Source organism: Panthera tigris, chromosome C2 (genome assembly GCF_018350195.1).
Source record: "Panthera tigris isolate Pti1 chromosome C2, P.tigris_Pti1_mat1.1, whole genome shotgun sequence".
Lineage (NCBI taxonomy): Eukaryota > Metazoa > Chordata > Mammalia > Carnivora > Felidae > Panthera > Panthera tigris.
Window position 1 is genome coordinate 111,951,345 of NC_056668.1, and position 16,327 is coordinate 111,967,671.

General features: G+C 36.5%; 2 protein-coding genes across 24 annotated transcripts in view; one reads left to right on the forward strand and one right to left on the reverse strand.

The window, feature by feature from the left end:
* The window catches only part of MED12L (mediator complex subunit 12L), a 333,827-nt gene that overhangs the window by 61,842 nt on the left and 255,658 nt on the right, over positions 1 to 16,327 (reverse strand). For 16 of the 21 annotated variants that reach the window (XM_042956829.1, XM_042956813.1, XM_042956815.1 and 13 more), the window contains 9 exons: positions 13,692 to 13,810; positions 12,500 to 12,643; positions 11,266 to 11,429; positions 8,155 to 8,286; positions 4,913 to 5,140; positions 4,120 to 4,261; positions 2,378 to 2,498; positions 1,879 to 2,025; positions 1,115 to 1,228 (listed from right to left, as the gene is read on the reverse strand). In XM_042956829.1, coding sequence (XP_042812763.1) covers positions 1,115 to 1,228; positions 1,879 to 2,025; positions 2,378 to 2,498; positions 4,120 to 4,261; positions 4,913 to 5,140; positions 8,155 to 8,286; positions 11,266 to 11,429; positions 12,500 to 12,643; positions 13,692 to 13,810 — 1,311 coding nt within the window. The remainder of the gene's footprint in view (positions 1 to 1,114; positions 1,229 to 1,878; positions 2,026 to 2,377; positions 2,499 to 4,119; positions 4,262 to 4,912; positions 5,141 to 8,154; positions 8,287 to 11,265; positions 11,430 to 12,499; positions 12,644 to 13,691; positions 13,811 to 16,327) is intronic. The other 5 variants (XM_042956816.1, XM_042956821.1, XM_042956828.1 and 2 more) reach the window with 2 other exon arrangements.
* The window catches only part of P2RY12 (purinergic receptor P2Y12), a 46,015-nt gene that overhangs the window by 14,792 nt on the left and 14,896 nt on the right, over positions 1 to 16,327 (forward strand). The window lies entirely within an intron of this gene.

Below are 16,327 nucleotides of genomic sequence, written 5' to 3' on the forward strand. Positions count from 1 at the left end.
GTGTGTGTGTGTGTGTGTGTGTGTGTGTATACACACACACACATAAAATGAATGTATACATATGCACATTTTCTTCAGACTTGAACTGTACATTAAACTATGGCAAAAATTAGAAACCATACGTAAATATTACTATGTATGAATATACAATATATGTAATTCTTTAAGGTGAACTTTTATTAATTTTTTAGTGAAAATCCTGTTAATCCTTCATCATCACCCAATAACATTCAAACAGGAGTATAAAGCATTCAAATATGTTCTTTAAGACTCCTCTAAAACAATTCCTATTTACCCCACAGTCTCTGTCCTAATAAAAGAGAGCTCCTTCAGAACATAAGAGGTAACTTTTGTTTAGTCAAGGCCAAAAGAGGGTTGTCAACATTTAATTATGCAGTGGGGACTCAAAATTACCTACTTATTTAAATCCTCCACAATTTATAAAATAAAAATGTGTTGAAGTATTGCCCTAGAAATGAACAGAAACTGTATGCTACTACTTCAGGAATATATATGTCATTCAGAGTATAAAGGATTCCTTGGACATTATAGATTAAATGTTAAAAAATTCTGGTATCTAATACTGTTTTATCAATAATACCAATATCATTGCAATTATTACCTGATTCATGAAAAACCTAAGGTAGAAGTTTATGAACTTGTTCAGGATCACAATGAAAGAAAAATGCTAAGATTAAAACCCAGGTTTTCTTGTGTTTTACTCCTGGTACATAATACAAAATTTAAACCTTTGGTTAGATCATCATTTCATCTTGATCCATTACAAAACGTCATTTATGTCAACAAATAAAGATAAAACCACCCGATGGGTCTGAGAATCTATATTACATCAGAATGAAATATCTTCCAGTTAAAATAACATCCAACAACAACAACAAAAAAGTGTTACATTTAAATACCCCCAGAATTGTAGGTAAGGAGTAGACATCTCAGAGTCCAGTTGATCTTGGACTTGGAGGAAGCCAACTACTTTTGCCAGGAGAGCAAAACAGAATGATGTTTCTAATAATCTGAATTAGAGTTGAACATGAATACAAATTATTTTTCCTTTGTTTCTGGTGATTAACCCAGTTTAGTGCCAGGATAGTCTTACCAAGCATCATAATTGCTTTTAAGACAGCAAACACGGCTCCCACTTCAATGCTATTGTGAGCGGCGGCTAAGAGGTGTCTATCACAAGATGATCTTATTCCAGGGAAAGGTTTGCCTATGAGAACAACAACAAACCTTTAATTGTCTCATCGCCATCATTAACAATCTTTTGTAACCATTTACAATCAGCAGAGCCTGTCATTGTTAGACTATAGGTACTTAATTGTCCTTAGCTAGCTATAATGGATGCTTCATGGATTCACTACAAAACATTGTCACTATTCCTTTCTTAACCTTTGCTTTTTAATTATGAAAACAACGTCATTGCTCCTTGGAGAGATGTATCAAAAAAAATTATTAAAACTTTCATCTATTTATACTGATTGTCGCACACACACACCCCTGTATAAAAATGATCTTCAGAAACACACTTCACTAACACCCCTAGAATTCTTACCTTATTCCTCTTACCTTAGTAAAAGAATAAATGAGTCACCATTGCCCTAAGCTGCTATGATGTGGTTTACAGGTTTGAGGATCATGTTGACCACCAGCGTGGCTTGGCCTCAGAGCAAAAGTATTTTTATTGTTTATTAACTCGATTTTAGTTTCTCAATACATCCTGATATTGCATAAATCAAGGGTGCTGACAGCCCTCTCGATGGCAGTGGTGCATTCCTTCATCACCCCCCAAAAGCAAGGTCACCAAACTCAGGGAGGAAATGGCAGAATGGACAGCCCACGTGGACATTTTAGAATCTGTACCTCCAAATGAACATGCAGTTGGGGATTTTATAGCTGTCGGCTCACCGGTTGCTTGAGGTAACAAGCAGGCCTGGGGAGCTCGGAAGAGATGAAGCAGGAGTCGGCATGTCATTCTCGCCCCCGGCTCAGCATCTGCATCTCCACAAGCTAGGAAAGATTTTCAAAGCAAGTTTTCCAATTGATTGACTGACATGTCTTCAGGTTTTCTCTGAAGCTAACTTTTCTGGAATAACTTAAATATAAATGCTCCTTACAGTAAGAAGGAAGGCACTGGCTATGCTTTCCAGAGGAGGCAGACTGCTTCCTTAAAAATGACCGTTTCTATAGGGATCCATAGGACTTTGTACAGAACAACACTTACAATCCTACTAACTTTACATCAACTCCACACCACTGCCCAAGGAATGTAGCCTTAAAAAGTACGTTCACGGTGTTGTTGTAATAGCTGGAAACCATCCCAAGACAACAAATAACAAGAGCCCTTCCGGATGTGTCGTACCTGCTGCTAGGAGAGAGGGAAGTGCGACGTGCTGCACGACGTCCTCCAGGGAGAAACACTGTCGTGCTATCAGAATAGCAATGAAAGTAGCTAATGAATCATGGAATGAAAGGTCACTCACCTTCAAGAAAAACATTGACATGTTTTAATACCCAACGCCCTTTCAAGTAACATCTAAGATTAATATCTAAGAAAATGTAGGCAATACCAGTAAGATCACAAATCCCAAAATGAACCAACAGAGGGAAATGATTACACATCAGGATTATCATCCTCTAAGGGCTATTTTTACGTTATAAGACAAAGGATGAGGTTTACCTACATCACAGTGCTACAAAAAGATATTGAGTTTCACCTTGAGTACACATAACTGAACAAAACAAAAACAAAATCACGAAATTCTAATAAGATGTAGTATAAGGAAAACTTTTTAGCAGAACACGGCATTAACATTTAAGGGTAAGATTGTGAGAGAGCAGGAAAAAAACACAGAGATTCCCCTAATTGAAAAATAAGCCTCACTGATGTTTTAAGAGTTCTTTTCAGGGATAACTATTAGGGATTCTATAATATAATTAAATTAGTCTTAAAAAGCAATGCTGAAAATTTCCAACGGACTCCTAAATTTGAGAGAGAATGAAAAAAGAGAAGGAAAATAAATTCATTCAGAATGAATCCTCTACCTATAGAGACCTCATAAGACTTTGGCACAAAACAGTAAGAAATAAGCAGCAGCCCTCACGTTAAGTTGTACTATATGCCAATAATCATGTGTAGTGATGTACAAAAGATGACCTCACTTAATAGCATATCACCATGAGGCTCATACTTTTATTAATCCCAATGTTGCAGATGAGGGAACAAAGCAAAGGTAAGGTAAAGTATAACAGAAAACAACCAAGAGGTTAAAGAATTATGTTAACAATAAAAATTAGGATATCTTTGTCTGGAAAAGCAGGCCACAGATATGAGTTACATATATCCATGTGTGGTGTGTGTGTGTGTGTGTGTGTGTGTGTGTGTGTGTGTGTACCTTGGGTATCTACAGAAAGGAGTAGAATAATCCATCTCGTCTTGAGATACCAGAACTAGGAATTAAGCCTCTAACTGGAAGGTGGGGTTTAAAATGCAAAGATACACCAACATGTAACACAGATCACTCCAAGATGGTGATAGGAAAAACAGAGAATCATGACAGATTTTTAAGAAATTTACACATCACAGGTACAACAGGATATGTGAAAGAAAGCAGTGATACATACTGAGTATCTTTTCACTAACTTTCAGGCACAATCACTAGGAAAGACATGCCAATGGTTCTGGGCCTGGGCATTCTTAGGCAACCTAGTGAAACCTATGTTCTTAGAATGCACCTTGATTTTTAAAAAACAAAGTGGTTCTCTTCAAAATGCAAACTCCTGTAGGTAAATTATGTCTTGTACCATGAGGAACTCAAGGCACTTGATAAATAATATGAGCCAATAGCTCTGAAGAGACTGTATGTAAGAAATTTCAGCGAACAAACAAGGAAACTCTTGGCATCTCTGCTGTTGATTAAGCTATTGTATTTATTTACTTTTTTCATTTATTTAATCCTTGGCAACCACATTCTTGTTTACTGCCTTTGGGCAGAGAAAGAAAAAAACACATTTCAGATAAGGGTTGGTTCAGTCAATCAAAAATAATTACTAACTAAATATTTAATTGCACAGATGAGTTTTTAAATGAAAAAGAAAACTTACATCTACAGTGCAAAGTACATCATTAAACCCCCACACATGATTTGAAGAACAACAAAGAGCCTTCAGAACTCCCAGCCATTCTGAACTAAGAACAGTGCAGCAAGCTGTCAGCTCAGAGGAGAAATTGGCTATGTCGTTAATCCTAGAAGGAGGAAAAAGAACAGAGTAGAACAGGATAGCAGCACGCAAATGTGATATACTTAACGAACCCATATCTCACTACCATCAAACAAGTCATTCATTTCTAAGATTCAAAGATTTAATAAATACCCACTTGTTAAATAACCTAGCAGAACCTGAAAGCAAAGATACAAGTAACAGGCTTCAGATATTGTTTAATATTTGATGCTGTTGAGCCACAAACAATAATCAGTACAGATGCCAATTAACATATTTTTGACCTGGGAACAAATCTGACTTCAGAATTTCCACCGTTAAGGGCAACGTAAAATTAAAGACTATGTAATTTAGGTAGGTGAAAATACAGTGTTTTTAAATATAGGGATTTTTTAATTTATGTTTTTATTATGTTTTTGTAAATGGATAGACAAGTTATAGTTTATATCTAAAGCATCTCATGCCAGAGCAATCAGCCAGCATACTCTGTTAGGCTAAGGAAATCACAGTACAGAGCAGAGATGAAATCAGGAATAAATGGGGGTTGGCGGGGCGGGGAGGGGAGCAAACAACATCCAAATGTCAGCCCAGGCAATTACTAAAGACATTAATTTAAAAGTAGCACCAACGCAAGGACTAGACGGTTAACTGTGAATTCCAGGGTAACCCAGCTCACCTTCCAGCATCCTGATGGCCCATACATACATTCATGAGCGTGTTACAGACGAAGCTGTAGCGATTGGCTGCATTGTCACTAAGGATCTTGCCCAGCATTGAGTAATTGATGCTACGAGCTGAAGGATTCTCAATAAAATCCATCATGAAGTCCGGATCCCATCTCAAGTTAGAATTTGCAGGCATCACATTATTATATATGGTTTGCTTAACTTTTGAACAGGCACTACTGAGGTTACAAGGAAAAGAGTTAAAAAATAAAACAAGAGTAACTAGAAAGCGATTTCACTTAAGGACAGATTCAATGGCAGCAAATGTAAGGTATTCCTGGAGAAGAGTCACATTAGTCGTTTGTGATTCCACCTTCTTAATTGACTGGGAAATACCGGTCTAACAGACAGGACTAAAGCCACCCCCTAAGTGGCGGTAATTACAGGGTTCTATACTCTCTTTCTTGGCAGACAACTTATATAAAAACGTGTCAAATGTGACTGAAGCCTGTAAGCTTGCCATCTGGAGTATGACCTGTTCAAAATGATGAACAATGAACTGTCACCAGTGCTTTTAAACATCTCCCTTTTTACTGTCTTAACTCTTGCCATGCTTCACACTCAACTTTTCATTCATTCTCACTCAGCAATAGTTCTTAATTTGTTTTACTTTCTCACTAGAAATGAAACAAAAAGAAACTGTGCTTTGTTGGTTCCCTCAACCTCCCAATACCTTGAGTGTCATTTTAATGAAACAGACCTCAGCAAAGAGTAAAGTGTTCTCTCTTTTCCAACTTAATTCTACCAATCTATTCATGTCTGTCTTTAGAACCCAGAAGAATTCTGCTTTTCTTTCTCAATTTTTATAAGATTCAGCCCCCATTTTTCTTTCAGTGTAGAGACTTCTCTCAAGTTGACCCTCTGCTACCTCCAGCTGAGAGTGCATAATTTTTCTGGATTCTGTGGCTCATGAAGAAGTGTCCTTACTCTTTGTTTCTAGACTTCCTGTATCATGTATTACACTCTGTCCAAATGCACTTCAATGTTTTAATAAAAAGGTAGCTGTCATCTTAGTCACTCTCAAATTCTTACCACCCTCTGTTGCAGGCATCTAGGGAAATAAGGAACCAACTCAAACATTTTCTTCTGAAATTGCCTGCACCCGAAAAACCTGACAGAGTAATAAAGTAACACACACGTTGAAGCCAAAATGACTTATGCTCACATCTAGGTTTCATCATTTATTAACTTATGATGAGGAATAATCATTTATTGTCAGAACAATCATTTCTACTTCCTGAGGTGGTGGGCAGATTAAAGATCTTGATGGCAAGGACCCAGCACAGTACTTGGCACACTAAGTACCAGCACAATCAGGGCAAGATATCATCAGTGCTCTTTTTCTCCCAAAATAATCCTCTTACACAACTTTATTATAAATGCTCCTACAGATATAATTATTAAAACTGTTTTTTAGCATACTAAGAGAAATCTCACCAAGTATCTAGCTTTTGTTGCACCATTCTTCTTAATCCCAAGGTACAAATAATGCCTGACGTCAGGGATTCCTGAGGGCTGCACCTGTCCTCCATTTCTTTAATTGAGGAAACGTTAACCAGGGCCACATCTTATGATGTAACACTGTACTGATCCTCAGCTTACTGTTGGTCTCCTAAATCTCCACACACTCACTGCACAGGACTTGAATTCACTGAGTTAACATACTTGCACTACCCTGAGGGAACACTAGGGGTCAAACAGGCTACTGGGGGTCTTGGGAAGTTCACTATTTAAATAAAACAGGGCTGTTGCGAGAACCAAATCATGTATGAGAAAGCCATCTGAAAACTGTAAACTGAAACTTAAAGCTCTCTGTAAGTAAGAATATGAGCACTGTTATTATTATATCATTTCTGTAGAAACATATTTCCTAAGACCCACTCAAATGTTCTACGAGAAATTATTTGGAAACCTAGCTCATTTCATGATGATATACTCTCCCATTTTTTCCCTATCAATACCATTAAAAATATCATGGTTTTTTTGGATTTATCTTCCATTCACCAGCTTTCTGTGGTGCCTACTAGGAGCCAAATAAATGTTCTTCAAGGTATCATAATATGGCAGTGAAGAAAATATGAAGTTCCTCCTTTGATGAAACTTACAGTTGAGAAAGAAGCCAGACCATAAATAAATATGTAAGTCACCCAGTGGTAGCGAATGCTAAGATTCAGAAAATGACAGAGAGGAGGAGTAAGAGGTTGCTATTTAAAATAGGGTGGTCAGGAAGGTAGAGCTATGAATGTACTGTGGGCATGGACATCCAAGTAACAGGGGAGAGATTACTAGAGAGGTAACAGTAAGTGCAAAAGCCCCAAGAGACAGCGTGCTCAGAGTGTGTGAAGACCGGTAAAGAGGTCCATGTGGTTAGAATGGCATAAACAGAAGGAAAGAAGAAGAGATTATATATAGCAGACCCTGAAGGCAGTTGGGACTTTGAATTTATTCGTGTAGATAAGCCGCCACTAGAAACCTGCAAGTTATTCTTGTTTGAAAAGGATGACTTTTGTAGGTATGCTGAGGATATGCTAAAGAGAGTCAGGGATGCAAGCAGAGAAACCAGTTATGACTCTGCACTAGTCCAACCAAGAGCTGGCAGTAGTGACAAAGCAATGGCTAGTAGTCACATTCCACACAAACCAGGAAGACAGAGCTCCCAGAATTCAGGAACAAGTAACTGTAATTGATGGTTCTTTCCTTCCTTCTAGATGACAAATTTATTTTGCAGCCATTACCATCTCCTTCCCCCCACCCACAATTAATCATCAAAATTTCCTCAAAATATCATTAAGTATGTATTTTCTAGCGCCTGTCTACCGGTGGGGGCACAGCAGGTGCTAAGATGCACAGAATCATAGGCACTCAGGGATACCATCTGCAGGAAGACAGTCAAAGAGGCAGAGAAGCCAAGGCGGTGAGAAAGTAAGCATGCAAACACAAACAACGTTCCAGGTGAGGTACTAGCAAGTGCAAACTATAGAATGTTTACTCTCAACTTTATCTCAGAATTGCAATCAGAGCTAAACATGCATAGTAATTGGCAAAAGGAGGTTAAAGCTACAATGAAAGATAATTCAATATGAATTCTGGCAGATACGATTAACGTTCATTATTAACAAGGATGACAATATCACAGTCGGGTCACTAACAAATATAGGCATGATGCCATTCCTATTGATTTTCTTCTACCCACCTGAAGAGGTCTCCAAATTTACTTCTGAGGTGGCTACATGACACATAGAGATCGTAGAGGTAGGCTAAGATGCATCTCTCGGGGGAAGAACATTCTGAGGGGTTCACAACATGCTTTACCACACCACACAACCTGAGGAGAAAAATATGTGAAGACAGGAGACACGTATTTTGCTAATATATATGTTATTATTTGAATCTTTTAGAATATGTGCAGCTATTACTTGGGTAAGGAAAAAGGTATTAGATTGTTGATACAATAGTAAATAATTGAATAAGGGATCATTTTTTCTATGAGGATAATGAAATACAAAATGATTTTTAAAAAGACTTTGGAAATACCATTAACAACAAGAAAGGAAAGAAATTCCTCCATACAGAAGGAATGTATGGAAGAATCCATCAATTAAGTTGCTATGACCAGAACACAAGAAGAAAGTTGTAGTAGACAATCTCTCTTCAGTAAAAAAAAGAAGCTATTTGCAAAGATTCTTAAGTCCACTCCTATGAAAAAGAGCAAATCTCTACATCAGTAAATCTGAGAAATTCACTTTCAGGACCATGAACTGGTTCTGGCAAAAACTTGATGAAGTCAGGATTTTAAGTCACATTCTCCTTCCTTATCCAAACTAGAAACAAATTTTAGTTTACCTAATGTAAGAATTTAAAACCCTTTCTTTTTAGTGGCATTCCCTAGACGTCTTTCAACTCAGAAATACCATTACTACTCCATTTCAATGCCCCTTTCCCCATATCAAAACGATGGCCCCTTTGGCCACAGTTCATTCAACATAATACTTCATATAACACAGAAGTAAACATTAGTGGTCCATTCACCTATTTATGAGTATGATTCCACGATTACCACCTTGTATTCTGTTATAGGATTCAGTAATACCACAATAGCGTCATCGATGACTCAGATTTTGAAGCTAAGTAGGGCTTTTGAAATCATCTGATTCACCTTCCTCCTTTTATAAAGAGGGCACTGAGGCTCAGACAGGTGAAGTAACTTGCCCACAGGCAAAAAGCTAGTTCACAGCACAAACAAGAGGGGTGTTTAGGTCTCTAGACTCACATCCAGAGTTCTCTCTGTGATTCAGGGGATGGGGCGGAAGCCAAAGAGAGCCTAGGCTGTTGAGGCCAAGAAGGATGCTACAATCAGAAATACCAGAGGTAGAACCCAGGAAACTGCAAAGAAAGGACAATGCTGCACCCCAAGCCCTATGAATTGATATCAGTAGACACAGCAACCAGAGAGCTGATAAAAGTAGTCAATTACAGCAAAAGTATCCTGCAATTAAGAAGTAGAGGATTCGCTATGTTGATAACTAGATTCACATAACATAAATTCCAGACATATTCTAAAAAGCCAAGTATCATGTTGTGATTAAAGTAAACAAACGGGTGCCTAGGTGGCTCAGTTGGTTAAGTGGCCTACTTTGGTTCAGGGCATGATCTCGCAGTTCATCAGGTCGAGCCTCATGTCAGGCTCTGTGCTCACAGCTCACAGCCTGGAGCCTGCTTCAAACACTCTGTCTCCTTTTCTCTCTACCCCTCCCTCACTGGCACTGTGTCTCTCCCTCTCTTTTCAAAAATAAATAAACATTTAAAAGAATTTTTTTAATTTAAAGGTAACAAATATTTATTGAGAGCTTGGTAGGCATCCAGAGTATAGCAATGTTGCCTTGATCTTTTTCACTTGTCAGAGATAAGAAAACATTTTGCACTGAAATCCAGCATATTCCTATCAGTACAAAATAAGATCTTTGCGAAAACATTGATCCTTAGTATCCATGATAAACTAAAAATATAAGATCAAATATGATTCTATGAACATTTAATAAGTAATAAATTTAAACTGTTAAATGACACAAATAAATTTTAAAATAACAAAATTTGTCAAAACCTATAATATTGATTTCATTACTGACTCATGGGTTTCCATACACAGTTTAAAAAGTACAGTATTAATCCAATAGCATGAATTTGCTCTCAGAATGACTTTCAGCAATCTGGGAGATTTATTAGCCATGTGATATTGAGTACATCACTTCAACATACACTTCATTTAACAGGACTGAGTCTCAATTTCTTGATGTGTAACTGGTACCAATTATTCACTTTTACATGGTAGTTGAGGGCTATTAAGTAGTCATATATTTCCTGAATTCAAAAATGTTTATTTTCAAACTTTTAAAAATATCTGGGATGTTTCAGATTTCAGTCAATAATCTACGTGTAAAATTAATGTGGTAGCATTCCCTTTTCCCCAAAAAACTGCTATTAAATGGATGTCACTCTAGAATAAATTATAAATTGATTACATGTGCTAATTTACACACACACACACACACACACACACACCAAAAAAATACTGTGAATCTGAAGAACCTCATGTTTAAGTCTAGAAAGAAAAAAGGTAAAAAAAGAGGTTGTCCTTTTTTTATATAAAGCCCTGTAGAAAGGAGCCTGCAGTGGACAAAAAGGAGCTCCAGAGAGGACAGTTCTTTATGTTTCTCTCATTCCTGTAACCTCAGATTGGAATGGGGGATATGAGGACACAGTCCAACATCATGAACAGCAGTAAAGAAAACTTTAGCCTACACTTCACACAAACGAAAAACAAACTCCAAACCAAGGAAGTCATTTGTTCTAGATTAACTTTTGTCAAGATGTTTTTTTTACAAAAGAAATAAAACTGAAGAAGCAAATCTCTAAGGTAAGAACGCATGCAAAGCTTATTTGGTCTCGAACATAAACTGAAATGACATCAGCAAAGCAGCTGGCACGTATTCATCATTCGTAATAGGCCATGGTTCAGGGTAGCAGATGATGCAGTGCTCTGAATAACTGGTTTATACTTGTACAAAGTACGGGCAGGAAAGGAAGGCAGGAAAGACTCATACACTACTAAGAGAACATTATCTTTCATGTTTACACCTCCTTCTCAGATAAACATTATCTGGCAAAAGTAGTCTTTAACTCTATCTTTTAAACTGAAACCAGCACCTCAACTATTTTTCCTCTTAAAATCACTGTAATATCTCATCACCAATTATACATGGAAAACATTAATTTGAAAAAAAATAATGATATTTAGTATACCAACCCTTCAAACACCTGGGCTGTCTGATCAGGATTCAGGATCAGACAACTATGGTACCGCCTGAGAACAGCCACAATGCACACACACAGTCCCGTCGTGTAACTTCCTGCCAGGCTGGAGGATTTCAGGAGCAGTTCGGCTTCCACAACACTCAGTTCATTTAGCAGCTACAATGGAAGAAAAGAGTGAATAAAAATGTAGCTGCCAAAATGATAGGAAAAACATTTATCTTCACAAGCCATGAATATATTGAGTTATGCTAACACCATCTTATCTCACCCATTATTGTGTCCCTGGACCATATGCCATATAACTACAGTGTGAGAAAACAAGCCCCCTAGAATTAAACTTTTTTATGTTTAATCCCTTGCCAAATTCTACAGTTTTTCTTTTGTCTAGACATCATGGTATATACAGCCAGGAAGTATCCAACATTGAAATATCTACCAAAACTTGAGGGAAGCCCCAAGTTCTAGACCAGATGATTTCCCTACTTCTCACTTTTTCTTCTCTTTTCCCTTCTTTTTAAGAAAACAGATGTTATTTATCATTATTTTCTTGTTATCAACAAACTAACACCTCCAATAAGCAATAGAAAATAAGTTTAAATTCTACTCACTAATAACATAATAAATGAACTCAAGTATGTGTATAAGAAATCTAATGGGACACGAGCACCTGGGTGGCTCAGTCGGTTAAGCATCTGACTCTTGATTTCAGCCAAGGTCATGATCTCAGGTTCACTAGATTGAGTGCAAAGTCCAGCTCTGAGCTGTCAGCAAGGAGCCTACTTGGGATTCCCTCCCTCCCTCCCTCCCTCCCTCCCTCTCTCTCTCTCTCTCTCTCTCTCAAAAGAAATAAACAAACAAAAAAACAAAACAAATGTTAATCCCTTAAAAAAAAATGGAATGTGACAAATCAAATTATATGGTTTTATTTTTGTTCTTAACCTAAAATATACCCTACAATAAATGGTAAATTTTACCATTTCTTAAGCAAAAGACAAAAATCAATCCTCAAAACCCTTCACATTTTTAAATGACTATTATATATTTTAGCCCCAATTATATATTTAATTGAAAATTATGGACATAGCTGCCATTAAAACGCTAGTTGAATACTGTTGATTCAGAAGGTCTCAATTATTCAAAAATACAGTGGTCCGCTCAATTTAAGTTGTACGATGTCTAGCAGGTTTGCTTTCCTAAAAATCAGAGAAGCAGGGTCTCTCTGACACCTGTATTGCGAAGTCAATTAGTCCATTGATGTTCAGCGCTGGCTCCATAAGATCAAAGATGAGTTGAATATGGTGAGCCAAAGGGAGATGATATGATGTTCCTGAAGCGAAGCTTGTGATTTGTTCCAGCACATTATTGGAGATCTGGACAACAAAAATGTGAAAATAATTAGAAAAGCAGTACTTAAAATTATTTTAATTTTTTAAGAAATTTGAATTTATATATTGCTCTTAAAATTTAAAACATATTTCCACAGAAACCAAAACCATATAAAAATCAAACAACTTCCTTCCAACTGTATTTTGAAGATACAAGGCAAGTTGTCATTAAGATCTTGACCTAACTATCCTAATGGTAAAACTGCTACAAATGCTAATTAATTTCCAGATAACATTTATTTGAATATCGATGGATTTGTAAAACAACACAGATCTGGTTTCTTCTAAGTAGTATTTTATTTCACTCATTAACAGATTTCTCCCTTATCAATAGCAATGTAGGGCCAAAATGTATTAAGTATTGCATTAGGGATTATTTGACATAGTGTTGGTTATTATTAAGTAAAAATATTTGTGAAAAAAATAAATTTCTCCGAAAAGGGCAACCTGACACTTAAAACTGAACTACTTAAGAGTTTGAGATGATTGCGAATACGTTTAAAAAGCATATTTATAGGGGAGCATGGGTGGCTAAGCCCATTAAGCATCTGACTTTGGCTCAGGTCATGATCTCTTGGCTGGCAACACAGAGCCTTCTTTGGATCCTCTGTGCCCCACCCCTCTTTCTGGCACTCCCCCAGCTTGTACTATCTGTCTCAAAAATAAATATTTTTTGGGGTGCCTGGGTGGCTCGGTCGGTTAAACGTCCGACTTCGGCTCAGGTCATGATCTCACGGTCCGTGGGTTCGAGCCCCGCGTCGGGCTCTGTGCTGACAGCTCAGAGCCTGGAGCCTGTTTCGGATTCTGTGTCTCCCTCTCTCTGTGACCCTCCCCCGTTCATGCTTTGTCTCTCTCTGTCTCAAAAATAAATAAACGTTAAAAAAAAAATAATAAAAAAATAAATAAATAATATTTTTTAAAAAACATATTTATAAAACCAAACAAAGCCAAAAGTATATACTGCATGAAAGAAATTGTTACGCAGTGCAAATGAATAACCCCAAATGCACAATACACAGTTTTAAATGGCTACCTGAGATGTCACTTGATGCTGATCAAAATATGAAAGGAGCTGAAGTTTTGTGAATACAGTCTCCAGAGTTGGAAATGCTTCCTGTTTGTTCTTCCTGGTTTTTTGTCCTTCATCTCCAACTAAACATACAATAGATACATTACTTTTCATTTCATAGAAGCTCTTGACTTTTTCAGTGGATACTTTCTATTGAAGTATAACATATATGAAGAGAACACAAACTATGAATATCTACAAAGTAAAAACACTCGCATAATTGAGACTCAAAGCACAAAATCACACACCAGATCCCCGGAAACCCCTCAGTCTCCTTCTAGTCCTCTCTGCCCCAGGAAACCAAGATCCTAAAGTCTAAAGGCTTGGATTAGTAATGTCCAGTTTGGAACCATGAGAGATACTTTTTACATCCAGCATCTTTCATGCAACAATATGCTTCTGAGCTTGATCCATGTTGTTGAGGCAACTTTAATTTGTTCTAAAAGGAATTTGTTCTAAAAGGAATAATTCTCATTCATGTATAGTATACCAATGTGTGATATACCACCATTTATTTCTTAATTCTAGTGAGTAGTTTCCATATTTTGGCTATTAATGGGAAATACCTCTATAAACATTTCTAACTCTTAAAATATCAAGACAGCAACAATGAAAGGGGGTAAAAATTACCGATGGTCACAGTGACAGAACAGGATATGTCACTGACATCTTCTTAGGGCATTCACCAGGATATTAATCCCCAAAAATTTAATATGTAAAAAAGGAAATTTATACCATTCTAACATTGTTAGGGGTAGCAAAGAATTAAATCTCTCCACATAATGTTAAAGTGCTACATTTATCAATTTAGCATGAAGAAGTTTTAAAAAACTTCCAAAATAAAAAAAAAAATTATAAACACTTCTTATCCCAGGGGACTCTAGTTCTTATTAACAGTACTAAGGATAAGACCCAAAAGAATTAAGTCCTGTGTTAAATATCTTTAAATACATGAATTTATAAAGACAAATCTAAAATAAGAAAACAAAAAAACAAAGATCAGATTATATGCTTCCTAAGATGGTTTCCAACACTACGATTCTCAGGGGTCATAAGGGAGCTCTACGACTCATATCTTATTTAGGAAAGTTTACTTTAAGAGCACCAAGGCCACTTTACTGATTTTTTTCTACTAAAGACACAAATATTTCACTCAACTCAAAACGATGTTGATAAAGGTAAATCTAATGGTTTTAGAAAATAACACTGAAAGAAAAGAGATCCTCTTTCAAATGTAAGGAAGCATAGTCTAGATGCTTCATGCACATGTGCACACACACACACACACACACACACACACACACACACACAGCAGGGTGTTTTATTTCCTAAAGCTAACAAACCCTGATACCAGAGTAAATAGAATCAAAAGGTGAGTGGTAACAAAAGGTAAGAGACTGTGCCACTTTTGTTCAAAACACCATATCTAACACAAAGAATAAGAACCAAGAAGTTCATTAAACCTACTTGTTTTTCAATATCTATTCTCAATTTAACTATGGTGGTTTGCCTTAAATATAGCTATTCACATGTAATAAGCATGTTTAAAATATCCAAGTTTTGAATTTTCCATTTACTAACATCATTGATCCAAGGCTGAAAACTCACATCAATGATTTTGGGTATAATGTACTGTAAAAGTGAAGTTAATATATTTAATCACTCCTTCCTGGAAACAAAACAAATAAACAAAAATAACACATCTGTAGTATTGCCACCATGAGAACTCACAAATGCATCTTGTGTGTGTGTGTGTGTGTGTGCATGCATGTGTGTGTGTGTGTGCATGTGATTGTGGTTTATGCTAAATAGGATCTATTTACTTACAGGTAACTAACTTCTTAAAACCTCATATAAAGAATATACAATTGATTCTTGGCAATTTACATTCACTTTCAAAGAAACATTTAAGAAATTAGTGGTAGTTCTCAATAGACTATTTTAATGATATTTACATGAATAACAATTCAGTCATAATTTACAGATTTTCCTCATTTACTTTATTTAATCTGCTTTCATAATATATGTTATTGCTCTTATGTTGCTTAACTTTGGTCTTCTTTAAAAAAAAAAAGTGTATGATCCTGACATTTGTCTTTATTCTCATGGTAAACTTCATTAATGTACTTAAAAAAACAAAAACAAAACAAAACAAAACAACACTGACAACCAAAGATGACCAGCCAATGTAAATAGAAAATGAAGATTGACCATGTTCAACTGCAAGTGTCATTTAAACTCCTAGATAAGGCCTGGCTGATCTGAGACCACTTCTAATGATTTCCTCAAAACAATACGAAACCACTATATAGGCACAAATCAATAGACGCTAACACAAACTGTATTTTCCTGCTTTACCAATTCTCTTCTTTGCTGAAATGATGGACAAATTACCATTAATCTGAAGTACAGCTAGCTAGCTTCTGGCAAGCATAGTAGGTTTTAAGGAGGGACTTAACCTTTGACTATTTATTCAGAAGGCAGCTCACTACATCCCAAATTAACACATATCTGAGGAATTTTATCTAAAATGAGGAAAAGACAAATATCCCCACTGCAAATGCCACTCCACAGTGGTGGTTCTATTGCTGATAACTCAA